Source organism: Biomphalaria glabrata, chromosome 4 (genome assembly GCF_947242115.1).
Source record: "Biomphalaria glabrata chromosome 4, xgBioGlab47.1, whole genome shotgun sequence".
Taxonomy (NCBI): Eukaryota; Metazoa; Mollusca; class Gastropoda; family Planorbidae; genus Biomphalaria; species Biomphalaria glabrata.
The window spans coordinates 31,758,223-31,780,479 of record NC_074714.1 but is presented as its reverse complement, the minus strand read 5'-3'; the positions used below and the strand labels follow the sequence as shown (position 1 = coordinate 31,780,479).

The 22,257-nt window shown below is 36.5% G+C and overlaps 1 protein-coding gene across 4 annotated transcripts in view; it reads left to right on the top strand.

Moving 5' to 3' along the window:
- The window catches only part of LOC106051463 (EGF domain-specific O-linked N-acetylglucosamine transferase-like), a 31,396-nt gene extending 9,994 nt beyond the window's left edge, over positions 1-21,402 (top strand). For all 4 annotated transcript variants that reach the window (XM_056028204.1, XM_056028202.1, XM_056028206.1 and 1 more), the window contains 13 exons: positions 7,397-7,505; positions 7,684-7,784; positions 8,109-8,219; positions 8,575-8,681; positions 10,094-10,197; positions 11,810-11,902; positions 12,033-12,104; positions 12,200-12,286; positions 14,716-14,784; positions 15,785-15,843; positions 18,019-18,138; positions 19,643-19,745; positions 21,107-21,402. In XM_056028204.1, the coding sequence (XP_055884179.1) occupies positions 7,397-7,505; positions 7,684-7,784; positions 8,109-8,219; positions 8,575-8,681; positions 10,094-10,197; positions 11,810-11,902; positions 12,033-12,104; positions 12,200-12,286; positions 14,716-14,784; positions 15,785-15,843; positions 18,019-18,138; positions 19,643-19,745; positions 21,107-21,298 (1,327 nt within the window). In that variant the 3' untranslated portion in view covers positions 21,299-21,402. The remainder of the gene's footprint in view (positions 1-7,396; positions 7,506-7,683; positions 7,785-8,108; positions 8,220-8,574; positions 8,682-10,093; positions 10,198-11,809; positions 11,903-12,032; positions 12,105-12,199; positions 12,287-14,715; positions 14,785-15,784; positions 15,844-18,018; positions 18,139-19,642; positions 19,746-21,106) is intronic.
- The last annotated feature ends 855 nt before the right edge of the window (positions 21,403-22,257 follow it).

Sequence of the window (22,257 nt, the reverse complement as noted above, 5' to 3'; positions counted from 1 at the left end):
AGACAACAGTCTTACGTCCAGAAGATAGGTCTCTTCAGGTTCAGACACAACGTTGTCTTGATCTGTCTAGTTCATAAGGTACTGGTAACAGGTACAACAGGAACAAACGCTTCAGGCACATAACAGACTTCAGTTAATGTACTGGTAACAGGTACAACAGGAACAAACGCTTCAGGCACATAACAGACTTCAGTTAATGTACTGGTAACAGGTACAACAGGAACAAACGCTTCAGGCACATAACAGACTTCAGTTAATGTACTGGTAACAGGTACAACAGGAACAAACGCTTCAGGCACATAACAGACTTCAGTTAATGTACTGGTAACAGGTACAACAGGAACAAACGCTTCAGGCACGTAACAGTCTTCAGTTTCTTCATTTGTCTCTTTCCCTTCGATTTTGGTACATCTCGTTGAGATCATCACAGTAATCATTGTCACGTTTCTCGTCTTGAAAGTCACAACCACAAGACTTGCCCACAACACAGACACAAACGGCGCTCCAATCCCCAGCGTCTCCGTCACCACTGTTTGTGCAGCCACAATCTTGACCACGCAACTTCTTTACCAACGAGTCTACAGGCAACTGCTCCTTTACCAACGAGTCTACTCCTTCTTTCATTTGAGACACCATTTTATCTACCTTGTTCCCCATACTGTTAATTTGTTCACACATTGCATCAATACCTTCATTTATCTTGCTAATAAGCTCATAAATCTCCGGTTCAATTTCAAATAGGTAGGTCTCCGGATCTTCGTCTTCATCAATTAGGGCTTGCCGGAGATGAGCTGTAAGCACCTCCTTGCTACCACCAAGCTTCAGGCGTCTGTAACGAAGTTCCTGCCTTAGCTCTTTAACTAAGAGTCGGTCTAGTTGTTTCAAAGATGCCATTGTGCTAGAATCCTCTCGTTGAGTCGCCTATAATCCCACTTCTGAGACCAATGTAATAACTGAAGGGAGGCAACTCAACGAGACATAGACGTTTTGGTTTGGTTTTGGTTTTTGGCACATCGGCACAATTTTAGGCCATGTCGTGCCTGCATTCCCTTAAGGACTGCTCTCTCTCTCTCTACATACCAAGGGCTAAATTTTATACAGTTAAATCATTAAAAACAAGGTCTATTCACAGTTAAAATAGTAAAGGTAGTAAAAATTTAATAATTTGGTAAAAATCTAATGTAAATAGTACATGTTCACAAATTCATAAATCAGATCTTCATAGACAACCCCACTTCCCGGATAAAGCCCAGTACCTTCCCAGGGTCGACATTATCGAATAGTGTTTTTAAGTTAGTGGCTCTAAAATATTCCTCTCTGACATCCTGGTATCTGGGGCAATCAACGAGGATATGTTCCACGGTTAGGCTAGAGTCACAGTACTCACAATGGGGGCTCGTCTCTCTTCAGCACAAAAGAGTGCGTGATGTAGGTGTGGCCAATCCTAAGTCTGGACATGGTCGTGCTACCACGCCTTGTCAGACCCTTAGATGTGGGCCGCCACCTGACATCCGCCACAATCTGCCTGAGTTTATTGTGAGTCTCAGCCTCCCATAGGTTCTGCCACTCTCGATAGGTGGCAGAGGCAATACTTTGTCTCAGGTCCGAGCAGGGAATTTGGGTTCCTGACACCGCACGATTTAGGGCTCTCTTTGCTTTTCTTTCTGCGGCTTCGTTTCCCTCAATGCCAACATGGGAGGGGACCCAGATGAAGGTGACATCCCTATGGTCGGCTGTTATTTGGTCCAACAGCTTCAGGCTCTTATGTACCAATGGGATGTCAGTCTTCATCCGCCCCAAAGCTTGCAATGCAGATTTGGAGTCGGAGCAGATGATAAATTTCCTCCTTTCTGATGCCTTAACGGCTATAAGTGCAAGCGATATTGCATGCAATTCGGCCGTAAAGATGGAGCAGCCATCGGGGAGTCTACGGGAGATTGTTTTGTTCCGAAAGGAGCAGGCACACACGACCTTTCCATCCATTTTGGATCCGTCTGTGTAGATGGTGCCACAATCTCCGTAGCTCTCCTGCAGTTCCCTAAAGTGGACTTGTAATATGCTTGGGTCTGTATTTTCTTTTTTGAAATTAAGGAGCTATACATTTAATTTGGGTTTATTCATTAGCCAAGGAGGATTCTGATGGGTTTCTATTTTAGAGATTTGGTCAATGGGTGGGGTTAAGTTTTGGATGGGTTCTCTCATTCGAAGACCCAACGGCTGTATGACGTTAAGCCTTCGATAGTATAATTCTACCTCTGTGGGGTTAAATATGGAGTCGAAAGCAGGGTTCGTGGGGTTGGATTTTAGGATATATACTGCATTGCAAGCTTTTTCATTCTTATATCCATGGGGAGTTCTCCAGCCTCCACATGGAGACTTGGGATAGGTGATGTGCCGAGACAGAGACGCAGGGCAGCATTTTGTATTGGTTCCAGTATTTTTTAGATAAGACTGCCTTGCTGCTCCATATATTATGGATCCGTAGTCTAGCTTGGATCGAATTAGACTCCGATAAAGCAGCAGCAAGGTATCTCTGTCAGCTCCCCAGTCCATATGGCTGAGTACTCTTAGTATGTTTAATGACTTTTGGCATTTCTTCTTAAGTTCCTTAATGTGGGGGAGAAAATTAAATTTGGAATCTAAGGTGAGGCCTAAAAATTTTGTAGTTTTCACGACAGGGATCTTCTTTTTGTGTATAAATAGTTCAGGGTCTGGGTGGAGTCCCCTTAAATTACTAAAATGCATACTAACTGTTTTGGAGTCCGAAAATTTAAAACCATTATCGTTTGCCCAACCCTGAATTTTGTTTAAACATAACTGTAATTTTCTTTCTAAGGTGTTCATGTTTTTCCCATAAGTAAAAATGACAAAGTCATCAACATACAAAGAGCACTCTATGCCAGGGGACAGAGCATTTATTTTAATGTTGAACATGGTGACTGATAGAATGCTGCCCTGGGGTACACCCATTTCCTGGTCATGAGTGTCAGAAGCGGAGTTGCCCACTCGAACCTGAAATTTTCGATCTTTCAGGAATTCCCCCACAAAACGGGGAAGGTGTCCCTTAAGCCCCATAAGCTCCGGGTCACGTAGAATGCCATGTTTCCAGGTTGTGTCATAGGCCTTTTCTATATCGAAGAATACAGCTACTAGATGTTCTCTTCTGGGTAATGCATTTCTAATATAAGCTTCCAGCCTTACCAGGTGGTCAGTTGTTGTCCGCCCCTGCCGCAATCCGCACTGGTAGTTGGAGATCACTATATTCCTCTCCAGGTACCAGACCAGCCTATTGTTAATCATTCTTTCCAGATGCAGCTTGTTAGTGCTATTGGTCGATAGTTAGCTGGGTCAGAGCCGTCTCTTCCCGGTTTAGGAATCGGTATAACTGTGGCTTTCCTCCAGCTGTTTGGGAAAGCGCCTGTTTGCCACACACACTTATAGACCCCTAGCAGGACTGCCAATGAGGGTTCGGGAAGGTGCTTGAGGAACTGGTAATGGATTTCATCTTCTCCAGGAGCTGTGTCATGTGACTTGTCCAGCGATTCCCTCAGTTCCTCAAGCGAGAACGGTTTGTTGTAGTCTTCATTGTTCTCTGACCTGAAATCAATGGGGTGTCTTTCCTCCCTGCTTTTGACTTTTTGGAACTCTGGCGTGTAGTGTGCAGTGGATGATTTTTCTGCTATTGAGGATGCAAGGCAGTCAGCTATTTCTCTGGGGGACGTGACAGTTCGTCCTTGGTTTTTCAGATGCCCTATTGCATTTGATTCTTTCCCTTTGATTCGCCTTACTGCCTTACAAACCGCTCTAGCAGAAGTTTTGGCATCCAGACTGCCGACAAAACTTCTCCAGGAATTCCTTTTGGCTGACCGTATGGTTTGTCTAGTCTTTGCTCTAGCTATCCTGAATAGCTTTAGGTTTTCCTGGGAAAGATTCTTTATAAATGCAGCCAGTCGTTTTTTCCTATCGCCAATAGCACTTTTGCAAGCTGTATCAAACAATGGTTTGCTAGGCCGTTTTGGATTTGCGGAGGTTAGGGGTACAACTTTCCTGGCTATACCTAGTAGCTTGCTAGCAAAGGTATCAGCTGGGTTCTGTTCATCGAGGATATTTTCTGTGATATCCTCCGAGCATCTTTTTTTGGAATTGTTCCCAATCGGCCTTATTCAGTTTCCACCGCTGAGGTCGTCCCAATTAAGGGAAGATTGTTAGTAATGATGATTGGGAAGTGATCACTTCCCCGTAGATCATTGCTAACTGACCATTTAAAGTCGTCCAGGGACGCATACGATGAGGTCAATGCATGTGAAAGATCCAGTTCCTGAGTGCAAGTAGGTCGGTGATGCATCATTAAGTATGCATAAATCATGTTGGAGGAAGATATCCTCCAGCTTACGACCTCTTGTGTCGGTATTGTTGGATCCCCACATGGTATTATGGGCATTGAAATCCCCAAGGATTATATAAGGCCGGGGGAGTTGTTTGCATAGGTCCTCCATGTCTGTTCGGTTTAATGGAGCGCCTGGTGGTAGATACAGGCTGCAGCAAGTGATAACCTTGTGAAGGGTTATCCTAGCTGCTACGGCCTGTAGTGTGGTCTGTAGTTCTACCCTCTCATGGGGGATGCTGTCCTTCACAAGGATACAGACTCCACCTGATGCTCTCTCTGCATCCTCAACATTTTTGCTGTAAGCACTGTAGCTTCGGAAACTGATGCTATCTTTCAGAAATGTTTCATGTAAGCAGAGAGCTACAGGAGTCTCAGAGTCCATCAGTAGCTGCATTTCCTCATAATTGGCCTTGAGGCCTCTACAATTCCACTGTACAATTCTGGAATCCATGGCTTATTCTAAATGACCTACTTGGAGCTATTTGGCCTTGGGAGGCCCCGGAGGGGTTTCCCTTTATTCCAGTGACCTTGGTATTTTTATTCTTGGGTTTGGATGAAGAGGAGGACAACCCCCTTTTGCGGGAAGTCTTTCTCTCTGGAGAGGGGAGATCCCTCTGGTTAGAATGGAGGTTATTTCCTCCTCTCTCACCTCGGGCATCCTCTCCGCTTTGATTTTTCCCCTTAGGGAGCTGGTCAACCTCTAATTCGGTAGAGGTTGGGTGTCTGGCTGGGTTCTCTGAGAAGAACCTGTGTCAGACATGATGTCTCCGGGTTCTCCCGGAGTGTTGGTTTTGACATGCTGCTCAGTCTCCATGCTCTCATCAGCGAGCACAGAGAACCTGTTCTTTAGCATGACAACAGGGCTTTCTTGTTTCTTTGGAGGTGTGTACTTTGGCGGTGTTTTCTTCTGGGTTGGAGGAGGAGGGGGGGTGGTGGGGTCATTGTGTCCGTCTGTGTGGCTATGGATCTTCATATCTTAGCAACAGCCTGGGCGTAGGTATTTGTCAAGTCAAATTGGCCCTTGGGTAGGGCCAATACAGCCGATTTCGCCTGGCTGAAGGTACATCCATTTCTTGCCTTGTACGCCTGTACAGCAACCTCCTGTTTCCACACAGGGCAGTCCTTGGAGTAGGCTGAGTGGCCAGCGTGACAGTTTGGGCATTTGAACAGGGCTGTGCAGCCCTTGTCCTCATGACCCTCTCCAGCACATCTGGAACACAAAATGTTCCTCTTGCAGACTGCCGCGCCGTGTCCATAACCCTGGCACTTGAAGCAACTCATGGGGTTAGGTATGTAGGGCCTCACTGGAACTCATAGGTATCCTGCCTTCACATACTCTGGCGGTGTCCTAGTTCCGAATGTGAGGATAATAGTGGCGGTTTTGACCTCCTCACCATCCCTGCGCCTGGTAATGCGCCGGGCATGGGTGACTCCTTCAATGCCCTCCACTATTTCCTTCTCGGAACATTCCAGTAGGTCCCTAGAGCTGATTACACCTCTGCTGGTGTTCAGACTCTTGTGTGGCATGATTTCCACTTGGGGATCACAGAGTCTTCTGCATCTTAAAAGCCCATCAGAGTGTGTCTTGCTATCTACTTCTACAAGAAGTTCCATTGACTTGTGTAGCTTAGCACAGTCTTGGGCTCTCCCACTACTGACTTGAGTCCCTTATAGATAAGAAAAGGGCTCAGCTTTGTCAGGCTTTTACCCTCCTCTGTGCACCTGACCACCAAAAATGATGGCCAGGTAGTACAGCTTTTTGTGGCCTCCTTTTTTTTGCCTCAATACGGCGTCTCTTGCCCAGGCTTAAATCTGGGGCAAGTAGTTTATTGGTTGTTTTTTTATCCATATATATTCTTGTTAGTTCCGCACCTGTGCTCCCCACCCGCCACCGAGTGCAACAAGGGGACGGGCCATTCGGATGTCCAGAATGAGCCTGCCAGGGCTACACAGGTGCTATACTCAGTCAGCTGCTGCATTGGACATGTGTCTGATACAGCAGCTCCCTGATTGACCCTCCAGCCACCGCCCTCCAGCATAGGTCGACGACCTATGCTGGTAGCTCGGCATGACCAGCCGGTTGACCCAGAGCGGGCCATCTGGGCCTCAGGTCTAGGGGAACTTGGAGCCAAAGTATTGTGTTGTCGTGGTTTATCCTCAGATAGCCACCACTCAAACACCAGGATCTCTTTATCCCCCCTTATCCGTCGCAGTCCACGGCAAACGGACTGGTCTTGGACGTAGTGAGATTTTAAAGATAAGGAGACAGTGTGATGATCAATGAAGGCAGACTTAGGAAAAGAGGAGGCAGACACAATGATAGAAAAGAAGTAGGGCACTTTCGAGCTCCAAAAGTGCTAAGGAAAGAGGAGCGCAGTTTAACGTCATGTCTCGGGACGACATAGACGTTTATTTACACGGAGACATGACAAACACAAAGGGGCATCTGCCTTGAGCACAGCTTCTCCATATTGGCTCTAGACTTGGGCGGAAATCGTTTCTCTCTCTCATGTCAACATCCGACTTGTTTAGTCACAGATAGTGCGCACCTTCTTTCTGCACTATCTTGGATGGTGGTGTGCATTGCAAAGGTATAACAATACTTTAAAAAAAAAGCTTATAGTAAGTGTAATTGTATCAGTTTGTTATTATTTGTTATTAAATTTTTTATAGATCTAGACTAACAATAATAAATCTGTGTATTTAGAAATATTTTTAACATTTGTTTTTATTTAGTACAGTTTGATGCTTATAGCTTTTTTAATGCGCTTTGATCCTATCACTTGTCTGGACCAGATGGGGAAAAAAAAAAGGGGGGGGGGGAGAAGGGGGTATCTTGGTGAATGTTACTGCGATCACTTTTTTAATGCATAAAAAAACTTGTTCATTCAGGACCACAGAAAAGAGTTGCCAGACATCTGGTAACCCTACATTCACTATGATCCTTCTCTGTGACACCATTCTTTCTCACCCTATATTGTGATACTATTGATGTTTTGTTTTCTTTAGGACAAAAACAAAAGAAGAACAGTTTAATAAATTCTGGATAACAGCAGACTTTGGCATGATCTCAGAAAGACTCCAGGAAATGACAACACTATGCAAGCCAGTTGATGAGGTTGTTCATTTAATTGAATTTTTCAAAAAAAATTTAAAAAAAACATTTAGATCTAAGTTTAAATTTGAAATTGTTTTGTTCTAAACATTAAAATTTTAAAATATTAACCTTTTGTTGTTGTATTTTGCTCAAAACCAAAGATAAACAATTTACATATTATGTGTATTATTTGTTCTAGAATGACTCAAGTCTTCAATGTGTCAAGTATCTAAGATATTGCCAAGCCAAAAATATTTATTTTAACTTCTCCTCTGCCAACATACTATCTGGCAATGATCGGTAAGAGGGATATGCAGATATTCCAAAAATAATCAGGAAAAAAAATTAGACATCTAAAACATTCCTTTCTGTTTTAAAACAATTTGTTGAAATTATTGTTTGCTGTTAGGCGAATGCAATCAATGTAAGCATTTTTTTCCCTTTATTTTTCTTCTTGTACCCCATACCCCAAACACAATTTGAAGCCTACAGAAGCATTCAGATGTTTAGTAAATATTAGTAAATATTATAAATCTATCTTATATAATTGTTCTATTTGTCAAGAAACATGTTGCACTTAGTAATTCATATTAAAACTCTTCATCTCAAATATTTTGTAATCAGGAACCGCTATCGTGAAGATATTATTAAACCAGGTCAAGTAGGAGGTCACTGTCAATTAGATGTCAACATTTTAAAGTCACAGGGCGAACATAAAAGTCCATTGCAGTCTTGGTAAATACTTTTTTGTTTCATATAGTTACATTAATCATAACTTTGCGCATTTACAATTTAGAAAAAACTTTATGTGAAAGAATTAAAGAAAAAAATGAGCAAAAATTATCTTGCACTCATTGCATATATATATTTTATGGAGTGACATGCAATCAAAGAAACCAAAACACAAGATTTTAACAAATGAATTAAGTCCTCACTTAATCTTGACTTTAATCAAAATTAATTTCCAGTGTCCATTTCAAAGGTTTTTGTTCATTGTTTATGTCTTCTGAACTTTTGTATATGATACATCCAATGACATTTGTCCTTTTAACTCCTAACTTAGTGACCTATTTTTATTGTTTGTGATTAGGTATGCTGAACTAGAACACTACACATCTCTAGAGTTTTATCCTCTTGACTCGAAACATTGTGACCTAATTTTGGACAAGCCAACATATTTAATTAAACTTGATGCTGGTAAGATTTTACAGTTAGTTTTTAAAAATTTGATGGAATCACATTGGGATAATCATTTCACAGAATTTCTTTTTCCTTTCTTCATCTACAGTACTAGTTAATAACTTTTTTAAAAAGTGTTATTTTCTACCTTTTAATAGTAATGTACTTCAGTTGCAATGACTTAAGGAGGATTTTGACAAGGCCTGGATGCCCACCTAAATTTTTATCCATTCTCAAGCAGTTTCATGTGGGACAAATAGGCCAGATTAGACACAATGGTGACCTGTCTGATCACTTCTCAATAGAAAATGCGTGAAGCAGGGCTGTGTACTTGCTCCTACTCTATTTGCTATCTTCTTTGGCGTACGCTGGGTCAAATGAAGCAGCGGTTGCACGAAGGCATCTACATCAGGTTTCGCTCAGACAGCTATGTGTTCAATCTTTGACGTCTACTGTCCCATACCGCCTCTTTCGGTTTATCTATAAACCTCGGGAAAACAGAAGTCTTGTTCCAGAAGTCACCCAATAAAACCTACTCAGCCCCAAAATATATGTCTACCAAGCAGAGGTAAATCGACCACCGGTGGACAATGGTTATGCCTGTGCTGTTTGTGGCAAAATATAAAGGTCATAGCTCGGGCTACATAGCCATGGAAGATACTGCATTTCTCATTAATCTTTGAGCTCAAAGACTGCTTCATATATATATGTGTGTATATATATAACCTCAAAACTGAAAACTATTTCTCGCCAAAAAAAAAGAGTACTGTTTTTGTACAATGTCAGAAATAGTTGCCTGAGCTGCTAATATCATACACAGAATGTAACTTAATGAAAATAAAAGATGGCTTTTTGATGATCACTGATGTCACTAAAACAAAATACTTAATAACGACACTAAACCTGTTATAGGAGGACTCACATAAAAGGGAAGGATGACATCAATAAAAGAGTATGTCATGTGACAGATGAAAGACTTATAATGCACACATGAGCCTTATCTAATAATGCTTATTGTTAACAAAAATATAAGTTTACTTTAAAAAATCGTTCATTTTGTATCATTTCATATTTGACAACATTTTAAAATCTGAAGTCAACACAAAATCATATTAATGTGACATTTTAACAAGCTAATGAGCTACACAGCAAAATTCTTAGTTATTAAATTTGTTACTTTTAATTTCCCAATTATAAGAGGCTCTTTGAAGTAATAACCAAAGTAAAAAAATGGAACAGAATTAGAATTCAAAAAGACGAAAATAATAATTCAATAGACATTTTATATGAACTATATACATGAATACATTTGAAATTAATAGAAAAAAACATGTGACATAAAATGAAAATATATCTTTCTGTTTCTTCTAGTGAGATATACTGTAAATTATATTATATTATATTCTTTTCCTAATTTGTATGTTGTGCAGGAGTGAATATGTATCATCATTTTTGTGACTTCATCAATCTCTATGCATCACAGCACCTTAATAATTCTTTTAGTACAGATGTCAATATAATCATGTGGGATACAGTAAGTTGGCATGTAGACATCACATACATTACTTAGGCACCATGTAGACATCACATACATTACTTAGGCACCATGTAGACATCACATACATTACTTAGGCACTATGTAGACATCACATACATTACTTAGGCACTATGTAGACATCACATACATTACTTAGGCACTATGTAGACATCACATACATTACTTAGGCACTATGTAGACATCACATACATTACTTAGGCACCATGTAGACATCACATACATTACTTATGCACCATGTAGACATCACATACATTACTTAGGCACCATGTAGACATCACATACATTACTTAGGCACCATGTAGACATCACATACATTACTAAGGCACCATGTAGACATCACATACATTACTTAGGCACCATGTAGACATCACATACATTACTTAGGCACCATGTAGACATCACATACATTACTTAGGCACCATGTAGACATCACATACATTACTTAGGCACCATGTAGACATCACATACATTACTTAGGCACCATGTAGACATCACATACATTACTTAGGCACCATGTAGACATCACATACATTACTTAGGCACCATGTAGACATCACATACATTACTTATGCACCATGTAGACATCACATACATTACTTAGGCACCATGTAGACATCACATACATTACTTAGGCACTATGTAGACATCACATACATTACTTAGGCACCATGTAGACATCACATACATTACTTAGGCACCATGTAGACATCACATACATTACTTAGGCACCATGTAGACATCACATACATTACTTAGGCACCATGTAGACATCACATACATTACTTAGGCACTATGTAGACATCACATACATTACTTAGGCACTATGTAGACATCACATACATTACTTAGGCACCATGTAGACATCACATACATTACTTAGGCACCATGTAGACATCATATACATTACTTAGGCACCATGTAGACATCACATACATTACTTAGGCACCATGTAGACATCACATACATTACTTAGGCACTATGTAGACATCACACACATTACTTAGGCACTATGTAGACATCACATACATTACTTAGGCACTATGTAGACATCACATACATTACTTAGGCACCATGTAGACATCACATACATTACTTAGGCACCATGTAGACATCACACACATTACTTAGGCACTATGTAGACATCACATACATTACTTAGGCACTATGTAGACATCACATACATTACTTAGGCACCATGTGCAGTACTTAAAAGAACAGGATGTTCATTACTTAGAGATCTCATTTAAACATTACTAGGATAGACATCTCATATGTTGCCTATCTTATACTTTACCTAGGTGTCTCACACACTACCTAGACATCTTATACATTACTTAGACATCTTATCTTATAGATTACAGTTGTTACTTCAAAAGAGAATATAATTATGTTATACATTACTTAGCACATTACATTAATGTCACCTAAACCTTTTGATTGAAACAAAATGATAGAGCCTATCAAACTGTTTTTTTCTTTAGTTTGGTGTGTGTCTTAAAAGACTTTACACAAACATTAACTTCTTATAAATCAATGGACACATAATAGTTCTGAAGTAAATTATTCCATGTATGTCACTGTATTTCAGAGTCCAATGCCCTATGGAGATTTCTTTAAGATTACATGGAAAGCCTTCACAGATCACCCAATTATTGCTTTAAAAGATTTAGATGGAAAAAATGTGAGATTTAAGTAAATACAAAGTTCCAATGTAATTCTTGTATTGGAAGTGTGAAGTGTAGTCTTGATTGTGTTGACATTGTTAACTAGTGACTTCTACAATAACCTTCTCTGGACTAACTCTTTCCAAGGTGTGTATCAAGGATGCTGTGTTTCCCTTGCTGGCCAGAATGAGATTTGGTCTGTACTACAATATGCCTTTGGTAAATAGTGCTTCAAGTATTTTACATTATTCTGTTTTCTTAATTTAGATATTCACAATAATCTGTCTTGCTAAAAGAAAACATTTTCTATTTAGATCCCTGGTTGCCATGGTAGCAGTTTAGTGAAGACTTTCAGTGAGCATATTCTCCACAGACTCAACATTTTACAGACTGGACCATTGGTAATTTTTTTTTTATTAAAGGTCTTGTAGCTTTGGCTGACCATTGGGAGGTTATTTTTTTTTTATTTAAATATCTGGTAGTTTTGACTGACTATTCATCATTTTTCCTTTATGGAACATAGGGCCTCAGTAAAAACATGCTACACACCACAAGCTTGCAAGTTTTTTAATGGCTTCCCAGCCCTTTCATGTCCTCTCAGCTTCATCTAGTACACTACGTCACCATGTTGTTTTTTTTTGACACACCGTTGGGAGGTTGTTTATTTTTCTAAATTAAAGTTAAACTCATTAAATTCGCTGATGATACTGCCATAGTCGGTCTTATTTCAGGAGACGAAACTCAGTATCGAAGCTCGATAGAAGAGTTTAACAAACTGGTGCACCGACAACTTTCTAGAACTGAATGTCACAAAAACTAAAGAACTTATAATAGATTTTAGAAAGAATAAACAAACTATATGTGTTCTGCAAATAAACACTACATCTATAGAATAAGTAAAGGCCTATAAATATCTAGGCGTTATCATCAACAACAAGCTTTCATGGGAAGACCACCTTGGAACTCTGACAAAGAAAACAGCCCAGCAACTCTTTTTTCTATACAAACTCAATAGCTTTAAACTAAACAAGATGATCCTTGAGACATTTTATGGCGCGACTATGCAAAATCTGCTAATATACGGAATAACTTGTTGGCGCCTCATCTAAACTTTTGCGACGTCTAGAAAACATCATTAAAAAAGCATCAAAAATTACACTCACAACATTACCACATTTAAAGGAACTTTTTGAACAAAAGTGCCTAAGAAAAATCGAAAAAATCTTGGAAGACAACGGCCATCCGCTCCATCAGAACTATGTCAGGTCGTCGCGAAGTGGGCGACTGCTGTCAATCAAAACAAGAATGGAGCGGTACAAAAGCTCGTTCGTATCTCACTTGGTCAGACTCTATCACCGCCACTCATTGATCAGGGAACATGCAAAGCAGCAACATACCTGTGTGTAGTCGCTGAATGAACTCTTTATGTTGTGTCTGTTGTATTTATGTGTATTTTTCTGTTGTGTTGTCTTTATATGAGAAAAGAGTCCTTGTAATCACAATTTCTGTAAGGATCAATAAAGCAGTCTTAGCCTTAGTCTTAGTCTTAAACATATGGTAGTTTTGACAGACAGACCATTGGGAGTTTTTTTTTTTTTTTTAATTTAAACATTTGGTAGTTTTGACAGATCGTTGGGATTTTTTTTTTAAACATCTGGTAGTTTTGACAGACTATTGGGAGGTTGTTTTTTTATTTAAACATCTGGTAGTTTTGACAGAGTGGACCCTTGTTATTATCTTTCTTAATAAAAAATTTTTTTTGAATTTTAAAGAAAGTAAATGAAAAATTAGATTTCAGTCTGAAAATTATTTTGTTTGCCCACAGTCTGTCAGTTTTGCAGATTCTTGAAGTATTCCTTGCATCATCATAGCATTTTATGTAAACGAAAAAATTGAACTTTTGTAAGTGTACTAAAGTTTTAAACAGCATTTATGTTCATTATTATTTTCCTTCTTGTTTTGAGCTTTTTAAAAACTTTATAGTGTTTATTTCAATGGACATTTTTAACATCTTTTGGAGAATTTTGTTTTCATTATTATTTTTTTACTTATTTATACATCAACTTAGAGAAGCTCAACTCAGTAGTTCATTTATTTTTACAAAAATGTATTAAAAATTAATCTGTGATTTGAGTTCAAAGATTAAGGAAGAGTGCGTGGTTAGACTCAACTATATATTTTATCTCACAAAGTTATCTCTGGTAGTCTATTTAAGTAATTTCTCTTTTTGGCAATAGCTTTTCTTTGGGTGTCAAATGTACAAGGCTTCTTTGTCATTGTACAAAGTCTCCAGCTATCTCAAAGTTATTTACTGCCAGATGTCTTGCTGTATGATGAATAAACTAAATGTTGTCATCCTTAGCTTGCCAAAAAAGATTTACCAAGGTTATTTGTTCCTTCCAGCACAACCAACAATAAGGACTGCCACCATACTTTTCTAAAATATATATATATTTTATTTTTTTTTTTTGCTAATAAAAAGTAAAAAAAATATTCTTAGTTGTACATATTATAAATCTTAAAATAAACTACACAAAATATAATTAATGAAATTATGTGTAAAAGTTAGTAATTTTTTAGGGGCTTATTTAGCAGTATTTTCTTCTAATAGTATGACATGAAATTTTCAGTATAGAGGGACTTCTTATGTTCTGACGTTGGGCAGGGCACAAATCCCTTATGGGGGATGAAAGTATGCCAAAGAATGCAACAACTCAGTATTTAAGCATCACTGTGAAAGTGATATTTGTTTTGTGTGATTGTGCTTTTTCTAAAGAAATCTTATTCACTTGCATATTTACTGAAGACTTTCTTTTAAATTTCTTTACAGAGAGAACAGATTCGTGTCACATTCCTAGTTCGAAATACTCAATACAGAAATATTTTAAACCAAGTTGAGGTTGTGTATATTTTTTTTTTTTTTTAAATAATTTTTTGTACAGTACACTTAAAACAACAAAAGTTACACTTGAATGGTGTGCAACATGCAATATTGTATGGCAGGTGATACAGAATAGAATGAGCTTAACAATACATAGATACACATACATACATATGTTGAGTTGGGCAACATAGATATACATGCATACATATGTTGAGTTGGGCAACATAGATATACATGCATACATATGTTGAGTTGGGCAACATAGATATACATGCATACATATGTTGAGTTGGGCAACATAGATATACATGCATACATATATTGAGTTGGGCAACACTGTATGGTAAAAAAATGTTTATGCTGGTTTCTTAAGTATTTTCTCTCACAGAAATTCAGTTTTTCTTTTTTGAGAGTGGAAGGGACAGTTTTGTCACATATGTATTTGAATTCAAGGATATAATTTTATTTTCAGAGAGCATGACATTTTATTTGATTTTAAGTGATAAAACTTGTATTTATTTAATACTAAAAGCCATTTTTAATCCAGACTATCTTTTAATTAACTATTAGCTTTTTAAAGATAAAAATTTAAGTAAAAATTTAGAATTTATGTTGTTTATTTAAATAAAAAAAAGGACTAAATTGGTGCCAAACAAGTATGGTGAAAAAAACAACAGCCTGCGGACCTATCGAGTCCATCATATATTGTTATCAGGCCCCTAAAATGTTCTGCCCACAGGCAGAATGAAAATGTAGAGTGTTCTATTGGAAGCAGCATTGTTTTTTTCAACAATGTGGCCTGTGACATTAGTTAGAGAAATAAATGGACTCAGACCAAAACTAGTTTGGCACCACTACTTTAGTGAATTCATTTCCCTGGAGCTCAACTGAAAATTGAATTGTTTTAAAATGCTTCAGTTTGTATATTAGATTTCATAAGCCCTTTTTTGCAATAAAATAAAACAAAGGTTATATAAATAGTATAAATTATTTAATTTAATTTATTTTTCAATAGTTATGGTCTGCATTGAAAACAGGTGGGGAATATGAAGTAACTGTTGTTGATTTTAATAGGTAAATATTAGAATTATATTTTGTTAAAATCCATTTGATTACATTTTCAAAAGTTATATATATGGATATGATGATGGCCTATAGCATGGTACAAAGAGATAATGTGATTTTGAGCTCAGTATATTTTGTTCAGTTTACAATAGTGAAGACAAATGAAAAAATAGATGGTCAGTTATACCCTCAGAATAGGTAACTAACACCTAAATTGTACTCAAAGAAATAGTAATAAGAAACAATTATTAATGTTAACAGAATTTGAAAAAAAAAAAATAAGAATCAAGTTTTAACAAAAATCCATGCTTTGGTCAAATTAAAAATAGTCAATGAGTTTATTTTAACTTGATGAAAACAAGAGTTTCAGAAGCATGTTTTAGTATCAAGATAGAACTGAGCATAAACACATTGTTTTAAAAATAATTTGTTTCTGTATATATTACTGGCAAAGTGCATAATGCAGACATTTTATAGAATGCCTATGTATCATATAGAATGACAAGTTATTCAATAGAATGACTAGTTATTCTATAGAATGACTAGTTCTGTGTCATGCAAAGTAAAAAAATATCTTATTTAGAAAGTTATTTATACATTAAATATAAATGAGTGAAAAAAAAAAGAAATAAAAACAGGATTTCTTAATACTAAATTACCTCTGCAGACCCATGTTTTTATACCCTATGCTAAGTGCAATTTAAATTTTTAATAATCAAATATTTTTTTTATTCTACAAATCATATTTGAAAATAGTAGGCCTATTATAATTTAGTAAATATAAAAATCCATAATAATCCATACTAGTTAACCCACGGTGTAGCATACGCCGCTATTTTGCAGGGCCACCTTAGACAACTGCTACCTATGCAACCACAGTAGGCCCCGCACTTTCATTGGACCGGTGCTAATTCTAGGTGTAAATTATTAAATTAAACCATTTTATAACTTATAACAGATTTCCCGCAGCCTCCTGATTTACCAGGAGTTCCTGGAAATATCCGGAAATTATTAAAATCTTTTGAAAATCATACAAATCTCTTGAAATATATAGACAAAAATTTTAATTTTGGGGTGTCATTCAAAAGGAATACGCCAATCCTGCGGGTGATTAAAAAAACAAAAAAACCGCATTATGCAATACCCATAATTGTGGAATTTGGTGAAAGAAGCTTCTCGCTCCTCAAACTAATGAAGATTTAGTTGAGGTCAACAATTCTCATAGATAGATTGAAACATTTGGTAATTCTTGCTATTGAGCGTGATCTATGTAGGAAATAGAATTTTTATGATATACTAAAATATACTGTATGACTTTGCTACACACAAGGCTCGTAAAGGCTGTACATAGTAAAGAATGAATAAAATGCACAGACAAATTTATTTTCTAATTCAAACTCTTAATTTTCACTTAGGGCCTATTATCCTTATCCCTACCCAAACTGGCCCAGCAAAATCTGCTTCGCATAGGGTCCCACAATGGTTAAGTCCGGCCCTGCTATTTAGTGACGGGTGAATACAGAGTAGATTACTTGTTCTCCCCCCCCCCCTTTTTTTATTTTACTTGGGGTAACTCTAGTCCGACTTGCAGAAATAAAAGATTGATCTTTCCATGACTTCTTGGTCACAATGGTTTAGTCTGGCCCTGTTATTTAGTGACGGGTGAATACTACTTGTTCTCCCCCTCCCCCTTTTTTTACCGCCGCTAAAGTTACGTGGGGTAATTCTAGTCCGACTTATAGAAATAAAAGAGTGATTTTTCCTTTACGTCTTTGTGTCCAAACTGTTGTGCCAAGATGAGAATTATATATAGAGAGAGAAAATGAAAGGATCATTTTAAAAAATCTGTCAATAAAGCTAAGAAAAGTCTACATATTCTATTTTCTATTCTATTCTAAATAAAAATATTATTGTTCACATTACTTGGATTGTATCTAAAAATCAGCTTATCCAACAGTCAGTTGTACAGTTGGTCTTTATCTTGCTAACATTTTTTTGTCAAAGCCCCAAAATGTATCATGTCATGGTCTTTATATTGCTAACAATTTTTTTGTCAAAGCCCCAAAATATATCATGTCATGATCTTTAACTTGCTAACAATTTTTTGTTGTCAAAGCCCCAAAATGTGTTATTACAGTCATTATCCCATGTTTTGATGAACTATTTCTTTTCTTTAATGTCCAGAAATATGCCCTTTGAGGAACAGCTAGCAATCTCTCACAACACTGATATATTTATAGGCATCCATGGAGCGGGTCTGACACATTTATTATTTCAACCAGACTGGGCTGTTGTGATAGAAATGTAAGTCTTAACGTTATCTTACAGACTAATCAATACTTGATGTCAGAAAAAGTTAAATTGAAAATATTTAATGTCAGATGTTTAATGTCGACAGTTGATGTCAGCAAATATTAATTTTTAATGCTAAAAATGTACATATACACATCAGTGATAGTTTGACTGAATTATATTAGATTGTATTTAAATATTTTATGATGACAAACAAGTAGTGACATCAGCACAACCAATATATGCCTAAATAAAGTATAATTTGAACTTTTTTTTATCCTTTGTAGTTAATCTTATTTTATTGAATTATAACATTGTATGCTTCATTACTTTTTTTTTTTTTTTTTTTTTAAATGCTGTAAATATTTTTGTTTTTCATGCATATAAACACTGTATTCTATTGAATCTAAGCTACCCCCTTTTGCATTTTTAAAGGGCCTGAAATTTGGGGGCTTTTTTTAAAATTTGGGTGTGGCTAACAATTACGGCTGAAACCAAAAACTCGTAAATTAATTGATGCGCCGCAACAACTAACTTGTTTGGCGTGTGTTTAAAAACATTGGAATACGGTTGCCTTGTGTTTCCTCAACCAACTGATACAGGACTTGTCAAAACCTAATGTCACAACTGCTTTTCTGTAGTTTTCCTCTTCAACCAGCAATATCCCATGCCACTTGAATTTTGTGGTGTAGGACACTCTCTTCTTTTTTCCACATCCTAGTCCTTCATATCATGGTGTAGATAACAGGATTATCTTGTGGCTATTGGTAGGCATATAACATGAATATCTTGTGGCTATTGGTAGGCATATAACATGAATATCTTGTGGCTATTGGTAGGCATATAACATGAATATCTTGTGGCTATTGGTAGGCATATAACATGAATATCTTGTGGCTATTGGTAGGCATATAACATGAATATCTTGTGGCTATTGGTAGGCATATAACAGGATTATCTTGTAGTAGGCATATAACAGGATTATCTTTTGGCTACTGGTAGGCATATAACAGGATTATCTTGTTGTTATTGGTAGGCATATAACAGGATTATCATGTGGCTATTGGTAGGCATATTTACACAAGGAAGGATGTGGAGAATGAAACAATTAGCTTGTGCTAACATGTCCTGCTCCCTCACCCCTTAACATTGTGTCTGTGTGAAATGTTATGGAACAGCTATAGCTTAGACATGCATCTTTTTTTTTTATCTTCAAACCTAGAAATTAAAGTGTGGCATAGATTGGATACAACGCAGTATAAGTAGCCATAATAATTCCTATTTTTTAATGCAATTTTTCACAGGAGCATCATCCTTGAATGTATTTCTGTATAACTTTCAAGTTAATTATTTAATCATGAAATTATTTTTGCTAAATTAATAATAGCTTTAAAAAAAAGCTTTGAACAATATTTCAACTCATTGTCATATTTTTATGACTATTGTATGAATTCTTTGGCCATTGAAACAGCTTCTATTGTTTTATTAACTTAGAGCTTCCAATGTTATGTTCCAGTTATAACTGTGAAGATCCAGGCTGCTATTATGATTTGGCTAGACTTAGAGGTATAAAGTACATGACATGGGAGAATAAATCTAAAATGACTCAAGAAGATGAGGTAAACATAAAATGGTTTGCTATGAACATTTCCTTAGCTGTAAAATAGTTTTTTTTCCACTTGAGCTACTGTGTATTGTTGTAATGTTCATGTACAGTAGATTGCAAGGGGATATGTAGAACCTTTGTTCATTTGTGTACATCACACCTCCTACAATTAAATAGTATAGTTTTCTGGTTTCCATGCTTGCTATCCCTTGCAGTTCACTCAGGTGGAGGAGGAGGAATGAGTTGAAGCTAAAAAAAAATTTCAGCCATCTTTTTTTTTTCTTATGTCTGGATTGATAATGTGCACTATATACCTTCGTTAAAGGAAGAAGCATAAATACTATGTATTGATTTCCTTAAAAAAAATATTGGTGCTTAAAAAGCCTGTAGCAATAGTTAATTATGTCATTAACCGTGGGCCACAGAAACAGATGACTTTTATATCATTTGCTTCATAGATCACCAAGTCTGAAAGGAATGCTTAGATTTTATCTTATGAGTTCAGTATTAGGGAAAAAATGTAAATAACTAGAAACACCCACCTGTAACCATTTTGCTCTTGTCTGCTGAGGAATCACATCATTTGTCTGTAACCATCAGGGATTGTTAAAATAATAAATGGAAAACATGTCTCTGAAAAATGTGACCACCAAAACCCAACACAGTATTATATCTTTCACTCCTTTATCACACATGAACAGTGGTCTTATGACAGTTCACTTTTTTTTTTTATATGTGTTGTGTGTGTTTAGGGCTCTTAACACAACAGTCTTTTGCTACCATCCTGCAGGTGGTTTCTATTAGGAATTGGAGGAAGATTGATTTTATTTTTTTTCAAAAGATAAATACTATTTCAAAGTTTTAACCAGGATCAGTAAAAAAAATGTAGACTTTAATTCTTTTTTTTTTTTAATATCTTCCAAAAATGTAGTAAATCTGACTATATACTGGTCATTAAATGAGTTTACAAAACAGATCAAACAAAACAATAGTGAAAATAAAGCTATGGGTATTTTTGAGAACACACATCATTCAATGAAGTGCATTGTCTTTCTTCATCTAGTTGGTAGTACTGATAGATATAATCTTAGTGATGGAATGTCTGTAAGTTATAAGATAAGAAGAGTGATTGTTGAATGCCGCATGGTAAGACAACACGCATTTAACTCTACAAAAAGACTAGATTTTACAATAAATTCTGTATATCAACAAAACTCAATTTTACATTTTTTTTAAATCCTGTTGAAAAGATATTAATCTTTCTGTGCACTTTGAACAAGCAATGTTTATAACAGTAAGTAAAGAGTAACAAAATCAATATTAGTGTTTGACTGGATATTAGATTAATCAATTCAAATATGCTCTCTTTTTCAGGGACATCACCCTACTCTTAGGGCCCATGCTAAATTTACCAACTTTGCTTTTGACGTTAATGAATTCATGAGACTGATTCATATTGCAACTCAACATGTTCGGAACCATCCTGCCTACCTTACTGCACAGAAAGACATTGCTGACAGAACTGTAAAATATAATTCTAGAAATATTATTAAAGATGAACTTTGATGTTTTCAATTTAAAAGTAGACAATTAAAATGTATTTAATCATTTATTACTGTGTATCATTTATTTGTCAACTTCAAAAGTAATATTAAAAATAATAAATAGAACAAAATAATGAATTTCTTTAAAGTTCAAACAAATTAATAATTTAAAAAATTATAAATTTTAAAGAAGTTACATTTGTTAGTATTAACTTCTTAATCTATCTATATATATATAAATAATTCTCTTCATGGCTCAAGAGTTTGGACACGCAAGTCGGATGAACTAGAGTTACCCTCGGAAAAAAAAAAGGGGGGGGAGTAGTATTCACCCGTCACAAAATAGCAGTGCCGGGCTTAACCATTGTGACCAAGAAGTCATGGAAAGATCACTCTTTTTTATTTCTACCCCACGTAGTTTTAGTGGCCAAAAAAAAGAGGTGGGGGAAGAGAAAAAGTAATCTACTCTGTATTCACCCGTCACTAAAAAGCAGGGCCGGACTCAACTGTTGTGGGGCTCTATGCAAAACGGATTTTGCGGGGTCAAGTTTTGGTAGGGATACGGATAATAAGTGAAATTTAAGTGTTTGTATTAGAAACTAAATTTGTCTTTGCATTTTATTCATTCTTTACTACGTACAGAACTACTTTACGAGCCTTGCGTGTAGCAAAGTCATACAGTATATCATAACAAATGTATTTCCTACATAGATCACTCTCAATAGCAAGAATTACCAAATGTTTCAATCTATCTACAAGGATTGTTGACCTTAGGTATTTCTTTATTAGTTTGAGGCGTGAAAAGCTTCTTTTACCTGATTACACAATTACGGGTATTGCATAATACAGTTATTTTTTCATCGCGCATAGGATTGGCGTTTTCCATTTTGAATAACACCCTAAAATTAAAATTTTTGTCTATATATTTTAGGAAATTTTTTTTTTTTGAGTTTTCAAAAGATTTTAATAATTTCCAGAGAT